The following is a 22,884-nucleotide window of genomic DNA, read 5'->3' on the forward strand; positions in this document are numbered from 1 at the left end:
TATATATATATATATAATATTATATACGTTCTCTCTCTTTCCCCCTCATCACCACTTTCGCAAATGTCCAAATTCCATTCTTCTCCACTATTCCTCCCTCTCCAGGTTCACACACACACACACACAATCAATATATATATGTTCTGATTATAGCTGGAATTTGTAGTTCCCATATATCAAAATCTAATTTTAAATTTTGCCCCAACGTTCAATCTAATATCGTAAATAGCGGAAATATAAAATTCAAACAATAAATATATCATAAACGCCGCTTTTTTTTATTATTTAACTCACTAATTCATAAACCCTCACACCATAGAAACTAGCTAATATGTTACACATATAAATTTGTTACAAATTACTGATTTTTACGTACTAGGTTCATAAAATGACGAGATTATACATGTCGATTCAAGGGTGCTATAAAATTCTACAAAAGAAAAGACTTTTAATAAAAACTAATTACGTATATAGTATATGCATTTAATAAATTACGGAATAATCTATTGCCATTTATATGTGTGGGAACTCGGGTATTAATGTGGTTTGGTTAATTTTTAACAATTACAAAGACATATGCATTTGTATAAATTGTCAACTTTTAAAAGATTTTAAAAGGAAAAATTAAACTAAATTATTTACTATTAGTTTTTTTAAATTTGTTATCATTATAATGTTATAGTTAAAACTTCATTAATATTATTATTATTAGAATTCCAAAAATTTTTATATTTGGTCGAACATATTTGATATATAACAAAAATAATAACATAAAAATAATGTCAATACAAAACGGTGGCTAGAAGTTAGTTTCACAATAATTTTGTCCATACGTGAGATTATATATAAACTCGGTGTGATAAAATCCTTAAATTAATGACGCAACCACACCTAAAAATTAGTTATGTTTCTAATAAAAAACGCAAAGAAAATTCCCAGCCAAATTTAACTTAACCGACCACATCTCGATTTCTTTATTTCCCATGTCTAGATATAACCAGAGATATACGTATATGTGTTTGTAACTGTCCGAGTATATATACATAGACTTGTACATGTATGCATTTGCCGACTCTCTCTCTCTCTCTCTCTCTCTCCCTTTACTTATTAACCAAAACTAGCTTCTCTCGGAGTTTCTATCATCCACCACCATCATCACCACCACCATCATCGTGGTCGTCAAATCATGTCCTCCCATACCGATCTCTCTTCTCCGACACCGGCGTCCAGGTCGGAGAACCGAATCTCCGGCGCGCCCCAGCCGAAGAAACCGCCATCTTCCTCCACCTCCGCCGGAAAACCGCCGCAGGAGCAGCAACAACAAACCCTAAAATGTCCAAGATGCAACTCTCCAAACACCAAGTTCTGCTACTACAACAACTACAGCCTGTCTCAGCCCCGACACTTCTGCAAGACCTGTCGCCGCTACTGGACACGTGGCGGCGCCCTTAGGAACGTCCCTGTCGGCGGCGGATGCCGGAAAACCAAGAGATCCTCCGCCGTCAAGCCCTCCTCCATCGCCGCTGCCGCTTGCTCCACGTCTTCTTCTCCACTGTTCATGGAAGATTCTTCCAAGTTTTTCCACGGTCTGGTTCCTCCGCCGATGGATTTCCAACTTGCCGGATTATCCTTCAACAAGATCGTGAACATAAACCCTAACGAAACAAACAATCTCCACCACCTTTCTCCTTCTCCTCCTTCTTTGTTCGGAGAGCAAACCTCGACCGTCGATGTCGGGTCGGGTTTATCCCTGATGGGTTTCGGAGATTTTGCGGTTACGAATACTTCAACGTTCACCGGAGCTCCGGGAACTGTCGGTGTCGATGGGAATCTTGCTTCTTCGATAGAGACTTTGAGTTCTTTGAACCAAGATTTGCACTGGAAGCTTCAGCAGCAGAGGATGGCTATGCTCTTTGGCTCGGAGGAGACGACTAATTGCTCGGAAGCCGCCTCCAACGGCGTCGTGGAGAGGCCGCAGCCGATTCTATTCAGGAATCTTGAGACGAACTCCTCCAGAAGAGAAGTCTCAGGCGACAATACTCCTACGGAGTGGTATTTTGGTAATTCTGCCTACACCATCCCCAATAACAATAATGGTCAAGTCAATGCCACTTCCACTACAAGCCATGTTTGGAATGGTGTTCAAGCTTGGACTGATCTCAATCAATACAATACTTTGCCATGATTGATGGGTTCGACTTCGAATTACAGTCTCGGACACTGATCACATATATATTGCAAAGGAAGGCTAGAAGACGATCAAATTAAAGGGGATGAAAAACTATATATATTTCTATATATTTGTCTTAAGGTATGGTGTAATATTTCTCTCTCTCTCTCTTTTCGTTCTTCTTTTGCGTTTTATTGTATTCTTCCATCTTTAGTTGTTGGTTGACGCTTTCCAACTTGTAAACATTTGGAGTAAACTTGACGAGGAGAGGTGGATTCTCTCTCTTTTCTTATGTCAATTTTATCATCTTATTATATGATTATGAGTTTTCTTTTGCTGTCCAATGTTGTGAGATTTTGGTACATTAACTGTAATAAATTGCATGAACCTTTGATTTGAGAGACGTGACTGATAATGAGATATGATGGTATGGTCAAAACTGTCTTTGTCCTCTTGCCAACAAGTTTAGCATATGCACTGATCAATTAATGACTTATATATATATATGGTTACAATCCCAATGTCATATCATTTAACTTATACTATAAATTATGTAACATGAATTAGAGAAAATTACATCAAAGATTACAGTCTCCAAAATCCTTGTCAGACAGCTGATTATGTTTCCTTGGGATCTGTGATATGGGTCATGTTTCTTGGTATTTTCACCCGTACATGTCATATGAAATTGGAGCACATAATATTTTCTTTCGTGCTAACACTGTTCAACCTTAAAATTAATCCCGACATAATTATAATTGTGTATATATTCCACGACTGGTAAGACTTAATATATCCATGCATAGATACAGGACAGAGCCAACAGAATGGTACGCCATATTCAAATGCTACATATATATGTCTGGAAAGAAAAAATAAATTATTTACAAGTAGCAGTACTATTCGCTGCATGGATATTTGTGCTATATATAAATATATATTAATGTAAAAATTAAATTGATCTGAGAATTCTGGCAATAATGACTGTTAAGTAAGAGCATGTAGAGCATCTTAGCCACTGGACTTATGTCGACTGTATGTGAAACATAAAGCAAAAAGAGAAGTTCTGCCCCTTTGCAGCTTCTTTGGCCCCTCTCCTCTATATCTATATACGTGATCTATTTTTGCCCTAGTTTGTGATACACACATACGCACACATATATAATATACACCCCCACACCCACATATACATCTATGTATGTGTGTGTGTCAAAGTGTATATATATGTACATGAAGAGCTTTTCAGTATTTATTAAGTACCGTGTTCTACATCTTCTTATCAGTGGCTGTTCAGCGGTATGGATTCGCTGCCCTTATATATCTCAGGTCTGAAACTTCTGAGAATCTTCCTCTGATGCTAGTTTTGTCTTATGCGTACATATATATGCATATATATCATTGTATATATATACGTACGATTGTATTCGGAGAGCATTGGGAGCAAGTACACGATTTAATAAACTGGCTATGTGCACGGTATCCCATACACCATAACAGTGGTTTCTAATGAGAAGTAAATGTTTTCTGTTTAGGCTAAGCCAGATATATTATAGGAGAATATATTAGAGATATATACCAATATTATCTCTGATATATTATTTGTATATATCTCTAACAAAATACATACTATATAATATAATAAGAGATGATATATATATATATATATAAACCGTGCATGCAACTCTAGATTCTTTACTCGATTGCTTTGACTTACCAGGGCAATGTCGGCCCCGCGATCTTATTAATTAACCCTAACATTTTATCCTTTAATGATGATGACACTCTAATACTAATTGCTTTTCCATTTAATTTAATAACCTCTCTAATTTTTCATCCATTTAGTATATATATAGTACCATAAGAAATCATATTTTAAGTTAGAATTTGAAACGAAACATATAATACGTTGAAAATAGTGAAATATATTTTTACAGTTATTTGAAGACTAGTAAGCTTTAATTAAAGATATATAACATGTGTAGCTCACAGGATATGAATTCACTTGGTTATCTCTAATTATCATTGAAAGAGGTCGAGGTTTTGACATACGTTATACATATTCCAAATCTGAATTATTTTATTTGTTACACAAAGATATATCATTTTTCACTTACAGAAGCCGCCTATATATGTGAGATAGTGTATACATATATGTGCCTTTGGAAATAACTAATGGATCTTGTCCCTTTAAAGGCCATGTTGGCTTTTTTTGTGTGTTACCATCTTTTAAGCGTTTCTATATATGATTAATCATTTGTGTATCCACTTTATGTGATCTTCCTAAGAATATTATGTTCGGTGGGACATGCATCATCACCTTTATATATACGTGTATATATATGTGTATATTTCACCTTTTGTTTTTTTTTTATTGGAATGAGCTTTATTGCTTTTTTTCCAGGACCATGAATAGAAAATAACATGCTAATTTTCATGCCATTTTTAAACCTAATTACCCACCGAGCCACCGCACACAACAAGTACATATAAGCACATGCATACGTATGTATATATATATAAAATAGGTTATAGATTTTGATATAATTGTGTGAAACGGATACGGAAAGGAGCGTGAGGAACGTGATAGGGAACCCCTTTTTTCTCTCTCAATTAAAATTTTGTGATTGCGTAACTGTTTTCATTTGGAGGGCATAATAAATCAATACGTCGATACTTCACGGTTTTGGGAGAACAAATACACGCAATGCGAGAAGCTCATGATTTCGGACTCGAGAGAGTTATACATGGTGTCATCATCCACGTCCCCCTATGCCCACCATACATTTAATTTCCCCCCAATAAATAAATGAATAATTAAATATACCTCTAAGAACCCTAAAATTTTAATTCTCCTTGTCATTCGCACACCAATACGAAAAGATGTTACGGAGAAAATCAAGAAGAGATGACGATAAATGCTTATTATAAGAGGATGTTAATGTTAAGCTAGATGTCCTTCCTTAATTATTCTATTAGTGTTAATTAAGTGCTTGTATGCCTAGTTACGTGTATTTATGTAAAGAAATTCATGAACCACGGCATAATTAATCTTACTTCTTGTTATGTTTTTTTAATTTATTTCTTTAAAAAAATTATTTATCAGAACAACAAGATTTATATCTGTTATTTAAAAAGTATGCTTTATTTTACTATAATATTAATTTGAAGATATTTTCGATGAAATACCTACCTAATGAATGGTTTTAATTAACAATTACATAATCGCGTACGAGATCTCATGGGTTACTAATGCTTGGGATTGAAAACAAAAACCTTGTATATATATATATATATATATATATATATATATATATATATCCATAATACTTTACACGAAAGAAAGTTTTCAGAAATATAGAGATAAAAGAAAAATTAATAATAAACAATGAATGTATAAGAGCAGATGTAGAAACACTAAAAACACCTTTCAAGATGTATAACTATGTTCTTAAAGTGGATCATCGAAAGTAAGGTACGTATATCCACTTGGCGACGAAGACGATGATCGTTCGTAAGAAAAAGGGCGAAATAAAGTTGAGTTTTTTTATTTATAAAAAAAAACTATATTTTATTTTACTTTTAATGAAATGTGTCAAAATCTCGTCATGAAATAACGTCTTTGGTTTTGGATGCAACCAAAATGCCAAATACAATAAAAACCCCAACCCCGACCTCAACGAGATGCATGTTTCTTGTTTACCCAAAATTACGTATTTCTCCTCGTTCCAAAATTTTTTTTTAAAAAATATCTATTTTATTGAGATTAAAACTATAGAAGAGTATTCTTTATTTATTCTATTTTTTTTATGTCGTGGATTGTGAAAAAGAATTATGCAAGAATTTAACTAACACTAGAAGTAGAATTTCTTCTAATTTATTCTATCATATATATATATATATATATATATATATATATATATATATATTAAACGAGCTGAAATGAATCTATACTTTTTTTTAACTAAATATTTAAAAAAAGTTGTCATTTCAAACAAAACACGACAAGGTGTGACCAATCCAATGTTGTTGGGCCTCTGTAAAGATGTCCGATGTATAATCGTTTCGCAGCTCATGATGGGCTTGTACAAGGATCCAATTAAACATCCATGAAATTGCTTATTGACCCTTCATTTTTATGCAATTCACTTATGTTGACGCATACTTTTAAATGTCGAAATATAGCCCCCTCCACCGTGTAACAATCTACCAATAATCTCCGCATGAACATGACCCATCTTTGAAATGGTGAAACCTCTTCGCATCTCTACAGATAATCTCTCTTCTGATGATTGTCGACACCATTTTAATCCAATTGTGGCAATCAGCACATACTCTTAGATTCTTCAGAATCCGAATACCGCCAGCTTTACCGGCGTTTCTCCATACAGCAAAAGCCAAGGCGAGTTTTTCGCTATGGTAATACAATGATCTCTCTTTCGCCGACTCATCCATATCTTGAAACACACAGCTCTTGTCCTCGACATAACCCAAATCTTTAGCCTTCTTGATCAGCTCTTCTAGTGTTTCAAGAATATGCTCTGAGTTTGGATGTGAGAGATCTCCAGCCATGAACGAATGCTTCTCTTTATCCACTTCAACCCAACTCATGGCCGGATCCTTTTTCAGCTTCATCTCCCTCATCTCACTCTTCATCTCGATCACCCGATTCCATTTTCCCGAGGCAGCGTAAAGGTTGGACATTAGAATGAGAGTTCCTTCATCTCCCGGTGCAATCTCGAGGATCTTCTTCTTTATCCGCTCTGCCATCTCAACATGTTTATGAATCTTACATGCACAGAGCAGAGTTCTCCACAGAACCACACCTGGGTTTGTCACATGGTTTATTATTAGCATTTCAGCCTCCTCTAATCTCCCTGCACGTCCAAGCAAATCTACCATACAGGCGTAATGATCATGTGTTAACACTGTCTTATTGTTTTTCTCCATTCCTCTGATGGAGCCGAAAATTTCACAGCCTTCTTCAACTAACCCAGAATTCTTACAGGCCAACAGTATGCTCATGATTGTCACATTGTTTTGCTCAAGACCCATATCTCCCATTCTCTTGTACAGTTCGAGTGCTTCTTGTCCAAAGCTGTTCTGAGCATAGCTGTAGATCATCATGTTAACAGATACCACATCAACTTCCTTCAGAGAGTCGAAAACAGACCTTGCCATGTCCGCGCACCCGCATTTCCCATAAAGATCTATGAGGCCTGCCCCGACATACTTGTCTTGGTCCAATCCATGTTTAACCACTATAGCATGAATTTGTCTGCCTTCTTCAAACATGGCTAGATTCGAACATCCCCCGAGAACGCTCGAAAATGTAAAAGAATTCGGAGTGACTAAACTACGCATCATCCTCCGGAATTTTGTGAGAGCCATTTCTTCTCTACCGTTTTGGACAAGTCCAGATATAAGAGAAGTCCATGTCACCTGGTTCGGGGCATCGATCCATATGAAAACCCGCAAAGAATCATCAACCAAACCGCATTTCATATACATTGTAAGAAGAGAAGTTTGTGACGCAAGAGCAGAATGAACTCCGGATTTTACCATAAGCCCATGAATCAGCCTGCCATTGTCAATGTCCTTCAAGTTCCCACAAGATGTCAGTACACTAGAGTAAGTGTACTCATTGCCCTTCACCCCTTCCGCCGCCATACTTTTAAACAGATTCACAGCTTCTAAATCTTCACCATTCTGCGAGCAACCAACGATCAAAGCCGTAAACAAGACTACGTCTTTTTCCTTCATGCGGTTCAACACTAACTTAGCTTCCGAAGTTTTCCCAAATTTCACATACATATCCACGAGGGCGCTTCCAACGAACACATTCGACACTTCCAAACCCAGAATCACGGCGAGGCTATGACATCTCCGGCCTTCCCGATTAAGACCCAGTTCCGAAAACGCCTTGCAAACGCTCGACAACGTGTATTCATCCGGGGAGATTCCCTCCATAACCATCAAGTTATACATCGTGACAGCTTCCTTGTTTCTTCCATGCTTTATGCAAGAGGCAATCATAGAATTCCACGTGACAATATGTCTCACAGGCATTTCGTCGAACAGCTGACGCGCGTAGCCGATCTCGCCACATTTCAAACTCGCATCGACGAGCTTTCCGCCGGAAAATTGGACCGGGAAACCACATTTGAGCATATGCGCATGGATACACTTGACGCCAGATATGGATTTCCCCTCTATGCATCGTCTGAGAAGCGGAGAAAAACTGTTCGTCGTGATCGAGGAATTACTCGTAACGCAAAGAAGCTTGAACTGACAATGGCGATAGTGCTCCGGCGAAGCCGTTCTAACAATGACACTGAAAATCCTCGAGACGACAAATGCGTCGTTTGAATTTCTTCTCATCTCCCTCGTGATTTTCTTCCCACCATTCCGGAATTACATCAATTTGACTTCCAAAAAAATTAAGAAATTATTTATTATTACACGAAAAATGAAAAACTTATCCTCGAATTTTAAATTTAACAAGTTTAATAGGCCCAAATAAGCCCATTATAATGTTATTATTGGGCCTAAATGGGCCTACCTTCCCCTAGAAAAAATGCCAGTCTCCTTTTTACTGCTTGCTTCATGTCATGTACATAGATAAAGATGGCATGCTCATCTTTGCCTTTCAATATAAACCAAAAGGACGACACTTTCACATAGATTTCGGACAACAACAACAAAAACCTGGTGGGTCAGGGTAGTTTAGTCTCTGTCTCCGCACAAAAGCCAGTTCTTGTCCCCTCACAAGTTTATTTGCTTGGTGGAGACCTCAGCTTATCGTCAGAGTCATGCTGCTTTAGAGAAGAATCGCCACCCATCAGTTCTTGGAACCCTTCAACTTTCACAGGCTGGGCCCTTACCATACCCGGTGACCTGCAATACAAGAACATCGGTCCATCTCAAATCGTCGAAAGACGAGGAGGAACCCGGGCATTTGGAGTTTTTAGTACACTACACTTACGGAGCTTGCATCTGAGGAATTTGCATAGAAGCCAATTGCCTGAATTGGTTATGGCCCGGCTGTTGGTGCAGATTCGACATTGCAGCCATCTGTTGCTGCCTGAGCTGCTGCTGTTGTTGCTGGTGTCGGGCATTCATAGGGTTGAAGACATTTCCATCTGGTGGCAGCTCTGAAGGATTCTCGAGCTTGACCTGTACCAATGGCCGATCCTTGTCCATGCCCACTTCCATGTTGGGCCGTGGTGATGTCACTTGACGCCTACGTATTCTCTCCAACTGCTGCTGTTGCTGAAATGTCAAGTTTTGGGAATGAATCATCTGTTGCTGCATCTGTGGATGCATTTGCCTTGGGATCTGTAATAATTCAGACAATTCAAAACCCAATCCACTACGAAGATTGTGATGAACAACAAGAACAGATTACACAGACTTGCTGGGGTAACCGAGGGGGAGCTTGTTGCTGCTGTGGATGCAACTGTTGCTGAATCACATGCGGTTGCTGCTGCTGATTTGGAGTGGCAAAGCTCCTGGTGTTGTCCTTAACCAGCTCCGATAAGCTCCCAAGGTTACTGTACTAAGAACACAGTTAAAACCATTTTAAGCAAATTAAACTGAAGGTTCTGTCACTTTCATATGTGTATGAAGTCAAAGCCAATAAATACATAAACCCATTAGAAAATCACTCAAAGTTGAAGCGTTATAATCTGCACAATTGGAAACAAACAAGTATTGCAATTTTTTCTTTTCAAGAATTGATCAATGCAAACCACTTGAATGATGCGAAAATCACTTTTAAAAGAAACTAACCTGTATCCTGTAGCATGAAGAAACATCTTAAGCAACTCAATTGCTGAACACTGCTTCCTGTAACTATCAGTGAGAACTTTTAAGATGCCCCCCAATTTAGAGACATGCCGGCTCAGTAACTGAGAGAAGACATCGACCGGAACCTCTGTTGCCCCTTCAAAACCCATGTTCATAAGCATGCGTGCTACAACTTTTCGTGACATTTGTGCTGCTTGGTCTTCACTAAGCCCCGGTTTGTCACTTTTTTTACGGCGCAAACCTCCTCTCTGTTCCATGCTAAGGTACTCAGGCATTATCCCAAGCCTCTCGATCATAACATGACTCCTGGATGTAACTTGAGGCAGAGTATCGAGCACTCCATAACACTCTACTTTCGAGTTGTCTTGCACTCTGGTAATCAGTGGAAGGGCTGTTTCAGGCACACAATTCATCCTAAACATTGTCTCGGGAAGAAAAAGTATATCATCTTCTGGAGAACTCCCATCGAATACAGGATTCGGATGTGCATTATATCTACCCATATGGGCTGAACTCCCGGGATTCTGATCTTCCTGAAAAGATGCACGCTTTCTCTTGTGGGTTTCCACGATTCTGAGGTAAGTGGACATCCCCTCAGGGGTGCGCTTGTCAGATTCTCGGTCTCCGACTGAAACTCCATATTTGAAACCATACCTTGAAATGAACTGACTGTACCAAGATTCTGGCAAGTCATCGTTCCTGGATCTCTGTGATAAATTACAAGAATTGGACTCGCTGCCTCTTGCCCCAGAGGAAAAACCGGGTTTGGATTGGTTCTGGAAATCATCAGAAGAAAAATTCGAACATATCGTTACTAATTCAGCCAAATTTTCAGGGCATTACCAACAGAGGCGAATATTTCCTTGCAGCCTCAAGTCACTTCCAGACCTTTAGCATTATTCTTGCCTAAGTATTCCAAAAACAAAAAAACAAAAAAAAAACAATCGTAACTCACCTTGGACAGTGTCGGATTCTCTCGCTGATAAGCTCCATCAGGCGAAGAGTTCTCCAACGTGTAGTAAACGTCATCTCCATGCAGCTGCAAATCTGAAACCGAGAAAAGAAGTAAAAATTCATCGAAAAATACCATGAATCAGAACTCCCACGAACATCGAAACAATTCTCACAATTAGGATTGAGCTTGGAGACGGCGGCTGCGGCGGAGGAGGAGGAGCTAGTGTTGGGTTGGGAGCGGAGGAGGAAGGGGACGGTGGCTTTGTCGAAGAGAAGGGCGCGAACGCGGAGCAGGAGGAGGATCTGAACCCTAGACTTGGAGTCGTCGACGCGCATGAGGGAGTCCCAAGAAGAAGGAGAAGAGAGGTAATGGTGGAAAGAGGAGTAGAGAGAATCGCCGAGCCATGTCCGCCAGACGCCGGCGGCCTCCAGCCTCCTCGCCAGATCGAAGCCTCGGCCATCGTCGCCGAGAAGCGCCATGGCCGCTTTCCTCTGCTTGATATTTTTTTTCTGGGTCGGGCTTTTTCCGTCGTCGATCACTTTAGTTTTCAGTTTACTTGTCTGGTTATGAAGTGGGCTTAGTTCTAATGGGCTTGGTTCCTTAAATGGGCCTTACATCATAGATAATGGGCTCGATATGAATATGTTGACCTTTTAACTAATTATATAATATTATAATCTTTACAGTTGGATGACTAACTAACCCTAGAAGAATCGTATACCAATATTTTGTACCACTACAAATCATTTTTTAGGTCTTTATATATATATATGGACAGTTCTGTTAAGACAAATTAGATGGTATATAATTTTAAATAAATTGAATTCGATATTACTTTTTTTAAGATTAAATCAACGGAAAAAATGAAAACTTTATTTAGAAAATCATTACGAAATTGGATTTAATATAAAATGGAATAAATATTTTATTTTAAATAAAAAAAATAGAGAGATGAAAAAAAAATGAAAAACCTAAATGGCCTGTGGTGTGCGTCCGTGAGGAGTTAGTTAGGCATTATATAAAAAATATAATTACTTTGTTATTCTTATTTCAACACATATGGAGAATGTCATTCTTCAGTGATCATGTGATCCATGTGACCCAAAATATAGTATGACTAAATGTTGATTTTATTGATTATAACGTTAAATTTATAGTGATCTCAATAATTCATTATGTTCATATCTTGTATATCTTACTAATTATTTGATTAAAACATCATAAATTAACGTTATGAGCAATGATATCAACATGTGACCATACTGTATTTTGGATCACATTGATCATATGGTCACATCTGAAGAAATGTATGTGTTGAAATATGAATAGCAAAGTAATGATATTTTTGATATTGCCCCATTAGTTATGACAGCCGTATCTCTCCCTTCGGACGGCGCAGATTGTGTTTGACCATCTTTCTCTTCATCTTCTTCCATAATTAAACATCTTTATTTCTGTGTATGTATTTTAAATTCGAGTGATGCGAATGAGAGAATGTATATCTTGTTTTTTTAGTTGTTGTGAAAAGGTTTATAACAATTTTTTTTTTAAAAATGAACATATTGGATGCAATGGTTTGCATAAATTTAGGGAGAGTCTCCCATCCCATGGCCATGGTGCTTCTTCTAAGAATGACCATTTTCTAAAGATGTGCTGTCTCTGAGCCAGGGGCAAAGAAACTCAAATCTCTCTCTGGATTCTTTCTGGCTCTGCATTTCGAAATCCCTTCTCTCTTTTTGTTTTATTTTTCTGGGGAAAATCAAAGATTATCTTTTTGGGGAGAATCCCAGAAGAATAAAAACTAAGGTAAACCTAAAGTTCGAAGCTTTTGTTCCATTGGATTTCCACGAACAGGTACAGGACCCATTAATCAACAATTCCTTTGTTTTGTTTATATGCTCATCTTACAGAGAAGGAGGTGGACGACAAACAGTGCCGAGAAAAACCAGAGATAGGGATGAAGAGGAGTGGCTTAAGCCTCCATGATCCTTCGCCGAGATGCGTGCTTGAAATTCCAGTTCTGGGTTCAGATCCCGACAACATCAGCAGTTGCAGTTCGTCCTCTCCCCACAAATCATCTTCCTCGTCGTCGTCATCAACCCCAAGAGGCGTTTCCACTATCCATCATCACGGCCTTCAATGGAACAAAATGATAGAGAACATCAAGAAGAAATCCACGAGACGATTCTCAGTCATTCCCCTCCTCACAAGCTACGAGCTTTCCCGGAAAAACTTGTGGAAGAAGCAACCGAAGAACCCGCCGTCTGGGTACGACGCCAGCTGCGACCACTTCCTCGTGGCAAAACCCTCTTGGCGCAACTTCACCTACGATGAACTCGTCACCGCCACGGACGATTTCAACCCTGGTAAAATTACAAATATCAGAACAGAGCACAAAGAAACATACTTGGTTTGTGAAATTTCTGAATACTGCCCCTAATGGTGGATTGAATGAATGAAAACCTTGTTAGATAACATGATCGGGAAGGGAGGTAACGCAGAAGTGTACAAGGGGACGTTACCAGATGGCGAGATAGTGGCGATAAAGAAACTGATGGGCAATGCCAAGGCTGAAGAAGAGAGAGTCAGTGATTTCTTGTCAGAACTCGGCATCATTGCCCATGTCAACCATCCCAATGCCGCTCACCTTCGTGGCTTCAGCAGTGATCGCGGTTTACACTTTGTCCTCGAATACTCTCCACATGGCAGTCTCGCTTCTTTGCTCTTCGGTATATTTTGAAGTTTAATGCAAAACCCTCTCACCCTTTTTGGGTTTCCAGACAGCTTTAGTGTTTCTTTGTTTATATTGTAGAGGCCGAGAAGTGTCTGGGATGGAAGATAAGATATAAGGTGGCTCTTGGAATAGCTGACGGTCTGTGTTATCTTCACAATGGATGCCCGAGACGGATTATTCACCGTGACATTAAAGCCTCTAATATATTGGTCACCAAGGATTTTGAAGCTCAGATTTCGGACTTTGGACTTGCAAAGTGGCTACCGGAAAATTGGTCTCATCACGTTGTATTCCCCATCGAGGGCACATTCGGGTCTGACAGGACTCATCTGGCTGCTATAGTGTCCTGTTCCGAATTTTCTATGAGTTTTTCTTGATGCTTGTATCTAAAAAACTGGATTTTTCAGGTATCTGGCTCCGGAATACTTCATGCACGGAATTGTTGATGAGAAGACCGATGTATTTGCTTTCGGGGTGTTGCTTCTGGAGGTCATAACTGGTCGCCGAGCTGTTGATACAGCCAGCCGGCAAAGCCTCGTGATGTGGGTATGATCTGAATACTAACCGTAAACATTTTTCTTGATGATCATGGTCTCTGAAGGTCGTTATTCCAGTTTAAAAGTCTTGCTTTGGTCTGGTGTTCGGCAATACAGGCGAAACCTCTTCTGGAGAAGAACAGTGTGGCCGGAATTGTGGATCCTCGGCTTGGTGATAACTTCGACCCTACTGAGATGAAACTGGTGATGCTAACAGCCTCAATGTGCATACATCATATAGCCACAATGCGTCCACACATGACCCAGGTATCTCTCTATCAAATCTATATATTTATCCCACAGATCTTCCATGTCGTCTCCCTGAATGCCAAATCAAACAGAACCCAAATGCATATTCTTCTATTCAATCAAAGTTCTTTTCTTCTTCAGTTTTAGCAAGAATTACCGCTAACCTGCACGCATAAAAGCACGTGCATGCATGCAAACTTCAGTTCCATCCAGAGGAATTGTCACTAGGGTTTAGGTTCAGCTGCCACAGTCTCAGCAACATAATCTGCAATATGTGGCCAAGAACTTCAGTTCCAACAACCATATCCCTCAATCCGTCTTCTTGTCCATGCCAGAAGCACCGAAACTTTGTAATTCCAACGCTCCCTTCAATTACAGGGAGCATCTTTTCTTGGTTTGGTTCCAGAGGATCATTCCAAGAACTCTTGCTAACCACACAAAGAGCAGAAATACAAACACCAGTTCAATATGAAGGGACACTATTGGTTAGCTGCCATTGCTAACCGTGGTCTCTCTCTCTCTCTCTCTCTCTTAGTGTCATTCTATTGATACGATTCAGCATCAGATCACAATCTATGCAATCTCAGGCTGTTTTTGCTGCTAAAAAAGTTTGTAGAGTGACAAGTTGACATTGTCACATGTTATGGAGCAGGTGGTGCAGCTGTTACGTGGGGAAGATGGGTCAGTGGAAATGCAGAAATCAGGCGGGGGGAGAGCGGTCAGCCTCGATGGATGCTATCTTCAAGATTACACATGTGCCTCCTACCTCAACGAACTCTGCCGTCATCGTCAACTTGTGATGGAGTGACTGATCACTGTAGCTGCTACACAACAAATAAAAATCTGTCGAAACCCAGCAAAGCCAAGATTCGATGAAACCCAAAAACAAAAAGAAAACATGTTGTTTTCATCTCCTTTTTTGGATCTTCACTCGTCTTGGCGTTGAAGATATTTTCTTGCCTATGTCTGCTTCCTCGCTGTAAAAAGCTTTGATCTTTTTTTGTCTCATCCATTGTGGATATCTCTCCACAAAGAGAGTGCCAATGTTCAGCTACTCCTTCCCCTCTTCCATTTCCGTGTTCTACAAAACACGACACAGAATACAACAGAGGAAGCTTTCCATTGAAACCAAAGGCTAAGTACCTCTTCATAAGCGTTGTATTTTAAAATAAATACCAGCAGCCGATCGCACTCCCTCTCCTTGGCCAAGTCCGCGCTCGCCCAGGCCGAGGCCGCGATCTCTCTCTCCCCCGACGATGCGGCCGCTCACATCGTCCGATCCCTAGCGCTAGATCTGCTCGACCACCGAACCCCCGCGCTCAAGTCATTCGATTTGGCTCTGACCTAGCCGCGCGTGAAGTCACTCACGGACGGAGAGCGAGCGGAGGCGCTGGTGAAAAGGGCTGAGATTTAGCTCGCGGCGAATCGATTCAGCGATCGAGGATCTGGAGGGGGCGGAACTGTCGACCGCCGCAACCGGCAGCGGCGGAGCAGGAGACAGCACGGCGAGGATATTTCGTTCGTTGGGCGCGTGTTACGAGTCCAAGGGCTTGAAGGAGAAGGTCCATTGGGCTTACAATGAGGCCTTGAAAACCGAACCGAGTTTGGCCCCAGCTCGTGATGGCTTGAACCGGCCCGGTTCATAACGTCCGTGTCAGTTTGAAAACTTATGCTTTCCAATTGTAACCCCACACTTTCAGATTTTTTTGGATTTAGCTTGTTCTTATCAATCGAGTCAGCGAGGCCCACATGTAACCTATTTTTATTAACCACGATTGACAGTTATGCGAAGAAAAATGAGAATTCAATTTGCAAAGACAAGTGAAGAACTTTAAATTGAAAGAGAATTGCACCGATAGGATAAGCAGATACATACAAAAATTAAAACTCAAAACCGCCCCTAAACTTCCAGAAACTAGAACTTCCCACCCACCCAGATTAAAAGTTAATACAAAGGGCCCCAGAACTTTGAGTTTATGTCATTTTCCTCCCCCCTACTTGCACCTACGGTTAACGAGAAGAGACAAAAAAAAAAAAGATGTAGTAAGCTTTGTGGTCAGCTTATGAGTTAGCCGGAAGCAAGAAGAAAGGCCCCTTCCCTTGTGTCTCTCAGCAACGGTTAGCTCCCTGATCCAACTTGTACCCTTAAAAACTACCCGACATAAGTCTCTTACCGGAAAACAATTAAAAAAACGACAAACCCGAACTAACCACTTCACTTCACTTCACTTCATATGGGTACGAGGTGATGATGTAATTAGTAAGACTGGTTCGGCCACAAGAAGAACTCAGCGGGGTTCGGCGCCATTGGAGGAGCCTGAACTGTGGAGTTAGACCCGGACGAGTCGGAGATCGGCAAGTGTTGGAAGAGGCTCGGGTTATGGTAATGGTACAGAGCCGCAGCCTCAAAGGGGATTCCGCAAGGGATCTGAGTCTGGATCGGCGAGTTGGTGGCCAGGGCGAAGTTGATGTGGTCGGGCGATGGCTCGAACTGCTGCTGCTGCAGGTGGTGGTGGTGGCCCATGGTGGGTTTTGGCTCGGAAGATTCAAGTGAGAGCTTGAGGCGTTTGGCCACACCGCCGATTGGTAGAGAACTCTTCATGATGGCCTCTACGTCATACCGACTCATCTCGAAATTCGTAACGGCATTTACTCCTCTGAACTTTATGGCCGCAATGTCGTAAGCCTCGGCCGCCTCTTCCTCCGTCGCTGCAACAACGTATCCGAAATCATATGCATAACCTTTTTTTTCATCTTATACATAATCGTATTTTAACATTAACGACATTACAGCGGAGTATTTTACCAAATGTTCCGAGATAAAGATCCTTGTTACCCGCAACACGGCCAATCCTCGCCTGCCAACGCCCCTGCTGATGATGCCTGCGGGTAATTGCGGTACGGGGTTAATCATTAGTAATAACATTAAAACAGGGATCCGACAATATGACATTTGTAGAAAATGTACTATACCTCGTGACACCCCTGTATATCGAGGCACCCCTCGAGAATCCGCTACTCTTCCTGAAAATTACGAAACCCGAAACCGTTAATTTTCCGTATGTTACACGAGTATCAGCTATTAGGACGGGAACGAGCTCGGGCCCTTACCTCCTGAGGGATGCAATGAACTCTTGCTTCGTCAGGGGTTTCATTTCCTCCATTTCTTTTGTGTAATTCGAGATCTAACATCATAAGAGCAGATCAATACAAGAACAATCAAGATTCATAATCCCTTACAGAGAACAATAATATCGCAAGCAAGAGTTACCGGGAAATTGGTAGTTGCAGTCGGACCCCAGTACTTAAGAGCAGCTAGATCGTAGGCTCGAGCCGCCTTCTCTTCCTTGTCATATCCACCTGATCAATGTTCGAAACAATTAATCGCTCGCCGGCCACAAATATAATGCCGGTTAAGGTAGTAATACCGATTCAGATATTGTCGTTACCTAAATACACTGTCAGCCCCAGAACCACGTCCAAAGGTTACATGCCAAAACAAAAAGCAACATGAAAACAATCAGTCAGCCGCTATGCTAAAAGCACCAAGTGAAAGCGAGACCGGACAAAGAATCCACCATTGATGAAACAAGAACCCCGAAACAAAATCAAGATTCTCTTTTTCTTGAACTATATGGACAGATAAAGCAAAAGTTCAACGCATAATTATAAATAAAAAATGGTCAAACCTATTATAAGGGGAAGAAGAAAAAAAAGCAAAAGGCACTGGATATTCATTCAGACTGATGTGACCACTTATCAGCCTGACAAGAAAACCCTAGATGGGATCTCTCTGTCCTTTTTTCCTCCTATTCATTAAGCATGGTTTCCACACGTTTGTTTCAAGATTTAGTCAAAATATCAAAACTTGCATCTATGATTATAATGATATCAAAGAAACCCTAATGACAAAACCGCAAAAAGCATCACATGGCTATGCACATACATACATACATGACATGGCATGTCATATTGTATGGAAACTAGGTCATACAGGATTGGTGGGTCCAGATCATATGTCAATCACAACAGAGTTTGCATCATATGGGCATATTGCATGGGGACCCATATACGTGTGAAATGAGGGCTTGTGGAAGGAAAGAGATAAAAGACAAAGAACAAAATGGCGGCACCTTCGCATGAAAATATGAAAAATCAACCAATTTTTTTTTTAAAAAAATACTATTATTATGTACATACTCTTTTTCTGCCTGACTGAAAGTGAAAGCATTGACAAGTCCATTCCTTTTTTTTTTTTAATATTTCAATAATCAGACCCTCCACTTATGCCATTCCTCCTGAGTCCTATCATCCATCATAAGAGATAGACCAGTCGCCCAAAGAATACAACTTTTGAAGGTGTTGAAGTTACTCATGCAATTAGTTGTCACTAATGGATATCAAAGTTGACAAAAACAATATTTATATTTAACAGAAATTGCAAAATTTTATACAATGTTCATTTTAGATTACACAGTTACCATGAAACTATATATATATATAAATATACGAGTGAAGATTATCAAGAGCATGATGGTTAGTTACCTTGACGCCCTTTCCTGGCCTGACCCTCCCTTCTACAGCTATTATCCCATAGATGCGCTTCATATCTCCCCGTCCATCTGTGTCTGCATCAATCACAAAAGGACGGGCCTTTTTAAAAATCAAAACTTTGAATCTCCCTCTGTCTGAAAATCAAATCCATTTTCTAGCTATTGAATCGACGAAACTATCTAAATGTTATGTTTCTAGTTACCGAGTGACTCCTCGGAAAATCGAAGTCCGTTGCCCGAACGTGTCGGCGATCTTCTTCGAGCAGTCCGGCGTTTCCACAGCCACTACCGCCTTCTCGTTCACGGCAACAGTCTTACCATTGATGTCGTTACCACCACTATACGGATCAGCCCTTGCCTTGTTGTTTGCCTCACGTGAAAAAGCTCCGCCGCCGTGGAAACCTAGCTCCTGACCGGATGAATCCACCACGTGGCCGATAAACTCGCCGGCGCCCAGATGGGTCCGGCCGATGGAGGTGGAGTCATCGACCTCGGAGCCGGAGTTTGCGGAGAATGCTGTCTGAAACCCAGCTATGGCACGGTGGTCGGAGAAGAAACCGGCGGCGGCTGGGTGGCGATGGGTGTCGTAGATTTGGGTGAGGGACGAGTCTTGGGTTTCGGTTTGGCAGTCGGAGGAGTAACGGACGATGGAAGAGGAGTCGCCGAGAAAATCTTCGAGCTTGGGGATGGGATTATGGGCGTGGGTTTGTGGGTCGGCGAAGGTGGTGAGGATGGTTGAATCCGCCATGGAAGCTGTTATCTGCTCTTCTTCTTTGAATAATTCCCGGGGCTTCTGGTTCGTCCACCCTATCACCCAAAAAAAAATCACAAGATCGAAAGGAAAAAAACAGTCAGCAACTTCGAGCTGATCATCACATCAGTTCGCAAGACATGTTTGGTTACCGAGAAAATGAAACATGATGGCAAACAGCAAGCAAACGAATGATGAGTAGAGGAGAAAGACATCAAAACACATAACCAGCGATATTCAGATGTAACTTAGACTAGAAACGCCGGTTCGGTTCCCGATGAGATGAAATCGGGAAAATAAAAAGTGGATTCTACGGATAAACACCTCCCGGGAGTGGAAAAGATGAACGGAAACACATACCCAGAAGAGAAATTGAAGATTTAATCGAAACAAAATCAAGAACAACCCTTGGTTTTCCCCCCTTTGAGTTGTGTTTTCTCTCTCTCCTTTGTCGAGAAACAGACAAGGCGAGGAGAAAATAAGGGGGGTGATTAGTTCAGCACTCGGTTGGGGATAAGCTGCAAAAGTCGGTTACCAGCATATATACATACACCTCTACTTACACACATACACACGTATAGGAGCAACTAGCCTTAGTCTCCGAACAACGTACTAAACGGATTCGCACAGCACGAATCATATTTTCTTTCCACCAGGAAAATCTTCATCTAGTTTCCCGGCAACCAAACAGAAAAGGATCTCTCAGAACACGAGAAAGACTAGGAATTTTTACCATAGAAGTTATCGATGAGATAGTGAGGAGAGGCGGCGGAAGAGGCGTCATAGGACACGAACTGAGACTGATCAGATGACCTCAGCATCTCCATTGGTGACAGCGAAAACTTTAACCAGTTCGTCGTCGGAGCCATTTTCCCCCTTATCTTTTGCCTCTAAAAAAAAGATTTTTAATTGTTTCTCTTTCTTCTTCTGTAATTCCTGTGAGATTTTAAAAGGGATGAAACATGAGAGAGAGAGAGAGGGAGGGACAGAGAGAGAGGACAATAAACGACTAAAAATCTCTACTTTTTTTTTTGGGTTAACTTGGGATGTTTCTTTTTCTTATATGGTTGTGTTGCAGAAACAGACGAGAAAATTGATGAAAACCCAGAAAAAAGCCCGAGACTTTTTTCTGTGTTGGTGGATGTCTTTGAAACCTGATGAAGCGTTACACTATCTTCAGAACTTGTCCATTTCGGCCGATATTGCACCTCATACTCAACGTTAATCACGATGTCTTAGAAGACCCTCTGCATGTCTTCGCAATACGCTACACAGAGAGAGAGAGAGAGAGAGAGAGAGAGAGAGTTCTATATTGCTTTGTTAAGATCAAAAGAGCGATGCATGAGAATCCATTTGCGAGATATTTGTTTCGACAAAGGAAGAAGAAGAAGATCTTCAAGAACTGTCCGAGACCGGTCCTTATAAAGACATTAGAAAAAAAAAAACCCAGTTGCAGTAGAGAGAGAAAGTATTCGAAAAAAGGTATGAGCGGTTTCTTCTATGTCGACCGGCGTAAAACCGGAGGGGAGTTTCGAGCAAGAGACAGGGGTTTTAACTTTTACTTTATTTTATTTTTTTAAAAAAAAACTCTCCTTTTTATGCCTAATGCAATAAATAAAACCACTATGATACAACAAAATGTGCATGCATAATCCTCGACTTACCTATGATTAAGATACATAACTAGATTAATTGCATTTACTTTGACTATAAGGTGAAAATGATACATGGAGACTTATTTATATTTCCAATAATGAATAGAAAGATAACGAAACAACTTCATATTGTATACAGAAATATGGTTTACAATCTATATTGATAATTGCATGTATATATATATTTTATGTGGACCGTCTACAGTAAACACATAAACAAATCACTGAATTGGAATATGTCAGTCGGTATGTATAAACGTGTAACAACGAATACAACCCAATACACATTTCTCACTAACTTTGATGTGAGAAATACACACAAACGCTTGGACATTTATGTGTGTCAATGTGTTGCATCATCATCATCATCATCATCATCATCATCATTGATGGAGGGGATGTGACTTTTTAGCACTTCGTCTACAACAAAGGCGGCAAAAGATCCGGGAGACGAAATATGAGGAAACCCTGAAATCTATCGTCGAGGCTCTTTTGTGTTTGGCCAGCGTTTAAATTACGAAACTACCCCTCCACCCCCACCATTGGTCCGTTTCGATTTCATGCTCCACTTGTCCTCCATGCAAACCTCTCTCCACATTTCCCTTTCAACTCTCCAGGTCGGGCCGGGTCGGGTTCCTCCCTAGGCCCACTTTGGTATTCCTTAATTACTCATATTTACCGTGCTCATTCTTACCAATTTACAATTACATGATTTCACGGTGTATAATAGTAACATATATTATCGACCGTGAATCCGAGATCCGTATAATATATTATGCGACTTTAAAGGAAAATAGAATACTTTTGTAGATAATTTAGATTTGAGGATAAAGACAAGGTGAGGGTGAACGGTGAAAAAACAAGAAGAAGTGGTTAAGAGGGTAATTGTAATAATAGGTCTATAGGATGCAAAGTGAAAATTAAAAATAAATAAAAAATATATAATAGCTCCAACTTTTGGGTCAAAAGGCACGGTCAATGGCCCAGTAAATATTGAGCCCGGTTAAACTAACCTTTTTCTTTACTTTCGTTTTGTTTCCTTTTTCTATTTTTCTTTCGCAATAAAAAATTTCTCATAATTTTTCTAAAAAGTGAAAATAGTGTTCAAATGGAAAAAAATTTAGAGGGAGATATTTTTTTAAAATAAAATATTAATTTTCCACCAGAATAAAACAAACAATATATTCAAGGGGGGAAAGGCTCGTGGGGAACAAACCGCCATATCATAAGGCGGGTTCCCTCTGTAAAAACAGAAGCCGATAAAAAATAAATTCGACTAATAAATAAAAAATTTATAAAAAGAGGCCCCAGCAATTAAGGCACGTGATTAGGGCATGATGTCGTATTATTTTAGAGCATTCGTATCCTACTTCCACTTTTTTGGACCGGCAACGATTGTATAATATAATATATCTCTCTGTATATAAATATATAAACCATTCGATAGCTATGTATGGGTGTCAATTTACCCGGTT

The 22,884-nt window shown here is 40.2% G+C and overlaps 5 protein-coding genes across 13 annotated transcripts; 2 read left to right on the forward strand and 3 right to left on the reverse strand.

Moving 5' to 3' along the window:
* Positions 1–1,056: 1,056 nt before the first annotated feature.
* On the forward strand, positions 1,057–2,499 carry LOC104798599 (dof zinc finger protein DOF5.7). Its single transcript, XM_010520766.1, has one exon. The coding sequence runs from the start codon at positions 1,187–1,189 to the stop codon at positions 2,183–2,185; it is 999 nt and encodes a 332-aa protein (XP_010519068.1). The 5' UTR covers positions 1,057–1,186; the 3' UTR covers positions 2,186–2,499.
* A 3,765-nt stretch (positions 2,500–6,264) lies between these two features.
* LOC104798607 (pentatricopeptide repeat-containing protein At5g65570) lies at positions 6,265–8,573 on the reverse strand. 2 transcript variants are annotated; one of them, XM_010520785.1, is made up of 2 exons: positions 7,730–8,573; positions 6,265–7,609 (listed from the first exon to the last, which is right to left on the reverse strand). In XM_010520785.1, the coding sequence occupies exons 1-2, from the start codon at positions 8,546–8,548 to the stop codon at positions 6,374–6,376; spliced, it is 2,055 nt and encodes a 684-aa protein (XP_010519087.1). In that variant the 5' UTR covers positions 8,549–8,573; the 3' UTR covers positions 6,265–6,373. The 2 variants fall into 2 exon arrangements, with proteins under 2 accessions (XP_010519087.1, XP_010519080.1); XM_010520778.1 differs by having other exon boundaries at positions 6,265–8,573.
* Positions 8,574–8,736: 163 nt separating this feature from the next.
* Positions 8,737–11,410, reverse strand: LOC104798625. The gene is made up of 6 exons (XM_010520792.2): positions 11,104–11,410; positions 10,932–11,023; positions 9,959–10,752; positions 9,582–9,720; positions 9,153–9,505; positions 8,737–9,064 (listed from the first exon to the last, which is right to left on the reverse strand). The coding sequence occupies exons 1-6, from the start codon at positions 11,408–11,410 to the stop codon at positions 8,941–8,943; spliced, it is 1,809 nt and encodes a 602-aa protein (XP_010519094.1). The 3' UTR covers positions 8,737–8,940.
* A 1,163-nt stretch (positions 11,411–12,573) lies between these two features.
* Positions 12,574–15,506, forward strand: LOC104798655 (receptor-like cytosolic serine/threonine-protein kinase RBK1). 4 transcript variants are annotated; one of them, XR_769478.2, is made up of 7 exons: positions 12,574–12,737; positions 12,842–13,297; positions 13,403–13,660; positions 13,744–13,978; positions 14,073–14,211; positions 14,319–14,958; positions 15,103–15,187. XR_769478.2 is itself a non-coding variant. In XM_010520831.2 (7 exons), the coding sequence occupies exons 2-7, from the start codon at positions 12,889–12,891 to the stop codon at positions 14,595–14,597; spliced, it is 1,197 nt and encodes a 398-aa protein (XP_010519133.1). In that variant the 5' UTR covers positions 12,575–12,737; positions 12,842–12,888; the 3' UTR covers positions 14,598–15,195. The 4 variants fall into 4 exon arrangements, 3 of the variants coding, with proteins under 3 accessions (XP_010519133.1, XP_010519128.1, XP_019056788.1); XM_010520831.2 differs by having other exon boundaries at positions 12,575–12,737; positions 14,319–14,468; positions 14,592–15,195; XM_010520826.2 differs by having other exon boundaries at positions 12,577–12,737; positions 14,319–14,468; positions 15,103–15,506.
* LOC104798634 (AP2-like ethylene-responsive transcription factor AIL6) lies at positions 15,453–21,239 on the reverse strand. Of its 5 annotated transcripts, none has more exons than XR_769470.1 (11): positions 20,909–21,238; positions 20,488–20,690; positions 19,207–19,810; positions 18,996–19,078; positions 17,900–17,908; positions 17,722–17,810; positions 17,562–17,635; positions 17,424–17,474; positions 17,257–17,333; positions 15,627–17,159; positions 15,453–15,531 (listed from the first exon to the last, which is right to left on the reverse strand). XR_769470.1 is itself a non-coding variant. In XM_010520812.1 (11 exons), the coding sequence occupies exons 2-10, from the start codon at positions 20,621–20,623 to the stop codon at positions 16,708–16,710; spliced, it is 1,575 nt and encodes a 524-aa protein (XP_010519114.1). In that variant the 5' UTR covers positions 20,624–20,690; positions 20,909–21,239; the 3' UTR covers positions 16,273–16,594; positions 16,662–16,707. The 5 variants fall into 5 exon arrangements, 4 of the variants coding, with proteins under 4 accessions (XP_010519114.1, XP_010519106.1, XP_010519124.1 ...); XM_010520812.1 differs by lacking the exon at positions 15,453–15,531 and having other exon boundaries at positions 16,273–16,594; positions 16,662–17,159; positions 20,909–21,239; XM_010520804.1 differs by lacking the exon at positions 15,453–15,531 and having other exon boundaries at positions 16,273–17,159; positions 20,778–21,238.
* Between the last annotated feature and the right edge of the window lie 1,645 nt (positions 21,240–22,884).

Source organism: Tarenaya hassleriana, unplaced genomic scaffold (assembly GCF_000463585.1).
Source record: "Tarenaya hassleriana unplaced genomic scaffold, ASM46358v1 Cleome10, whole genome shotgun sequence".
NCBI lineage: Eukaryota > Viridiplantae > Streptophyta > Magnoliopsida > Brassicales > Cleomaceae > Tarenaya > Tarenaya hassleriana.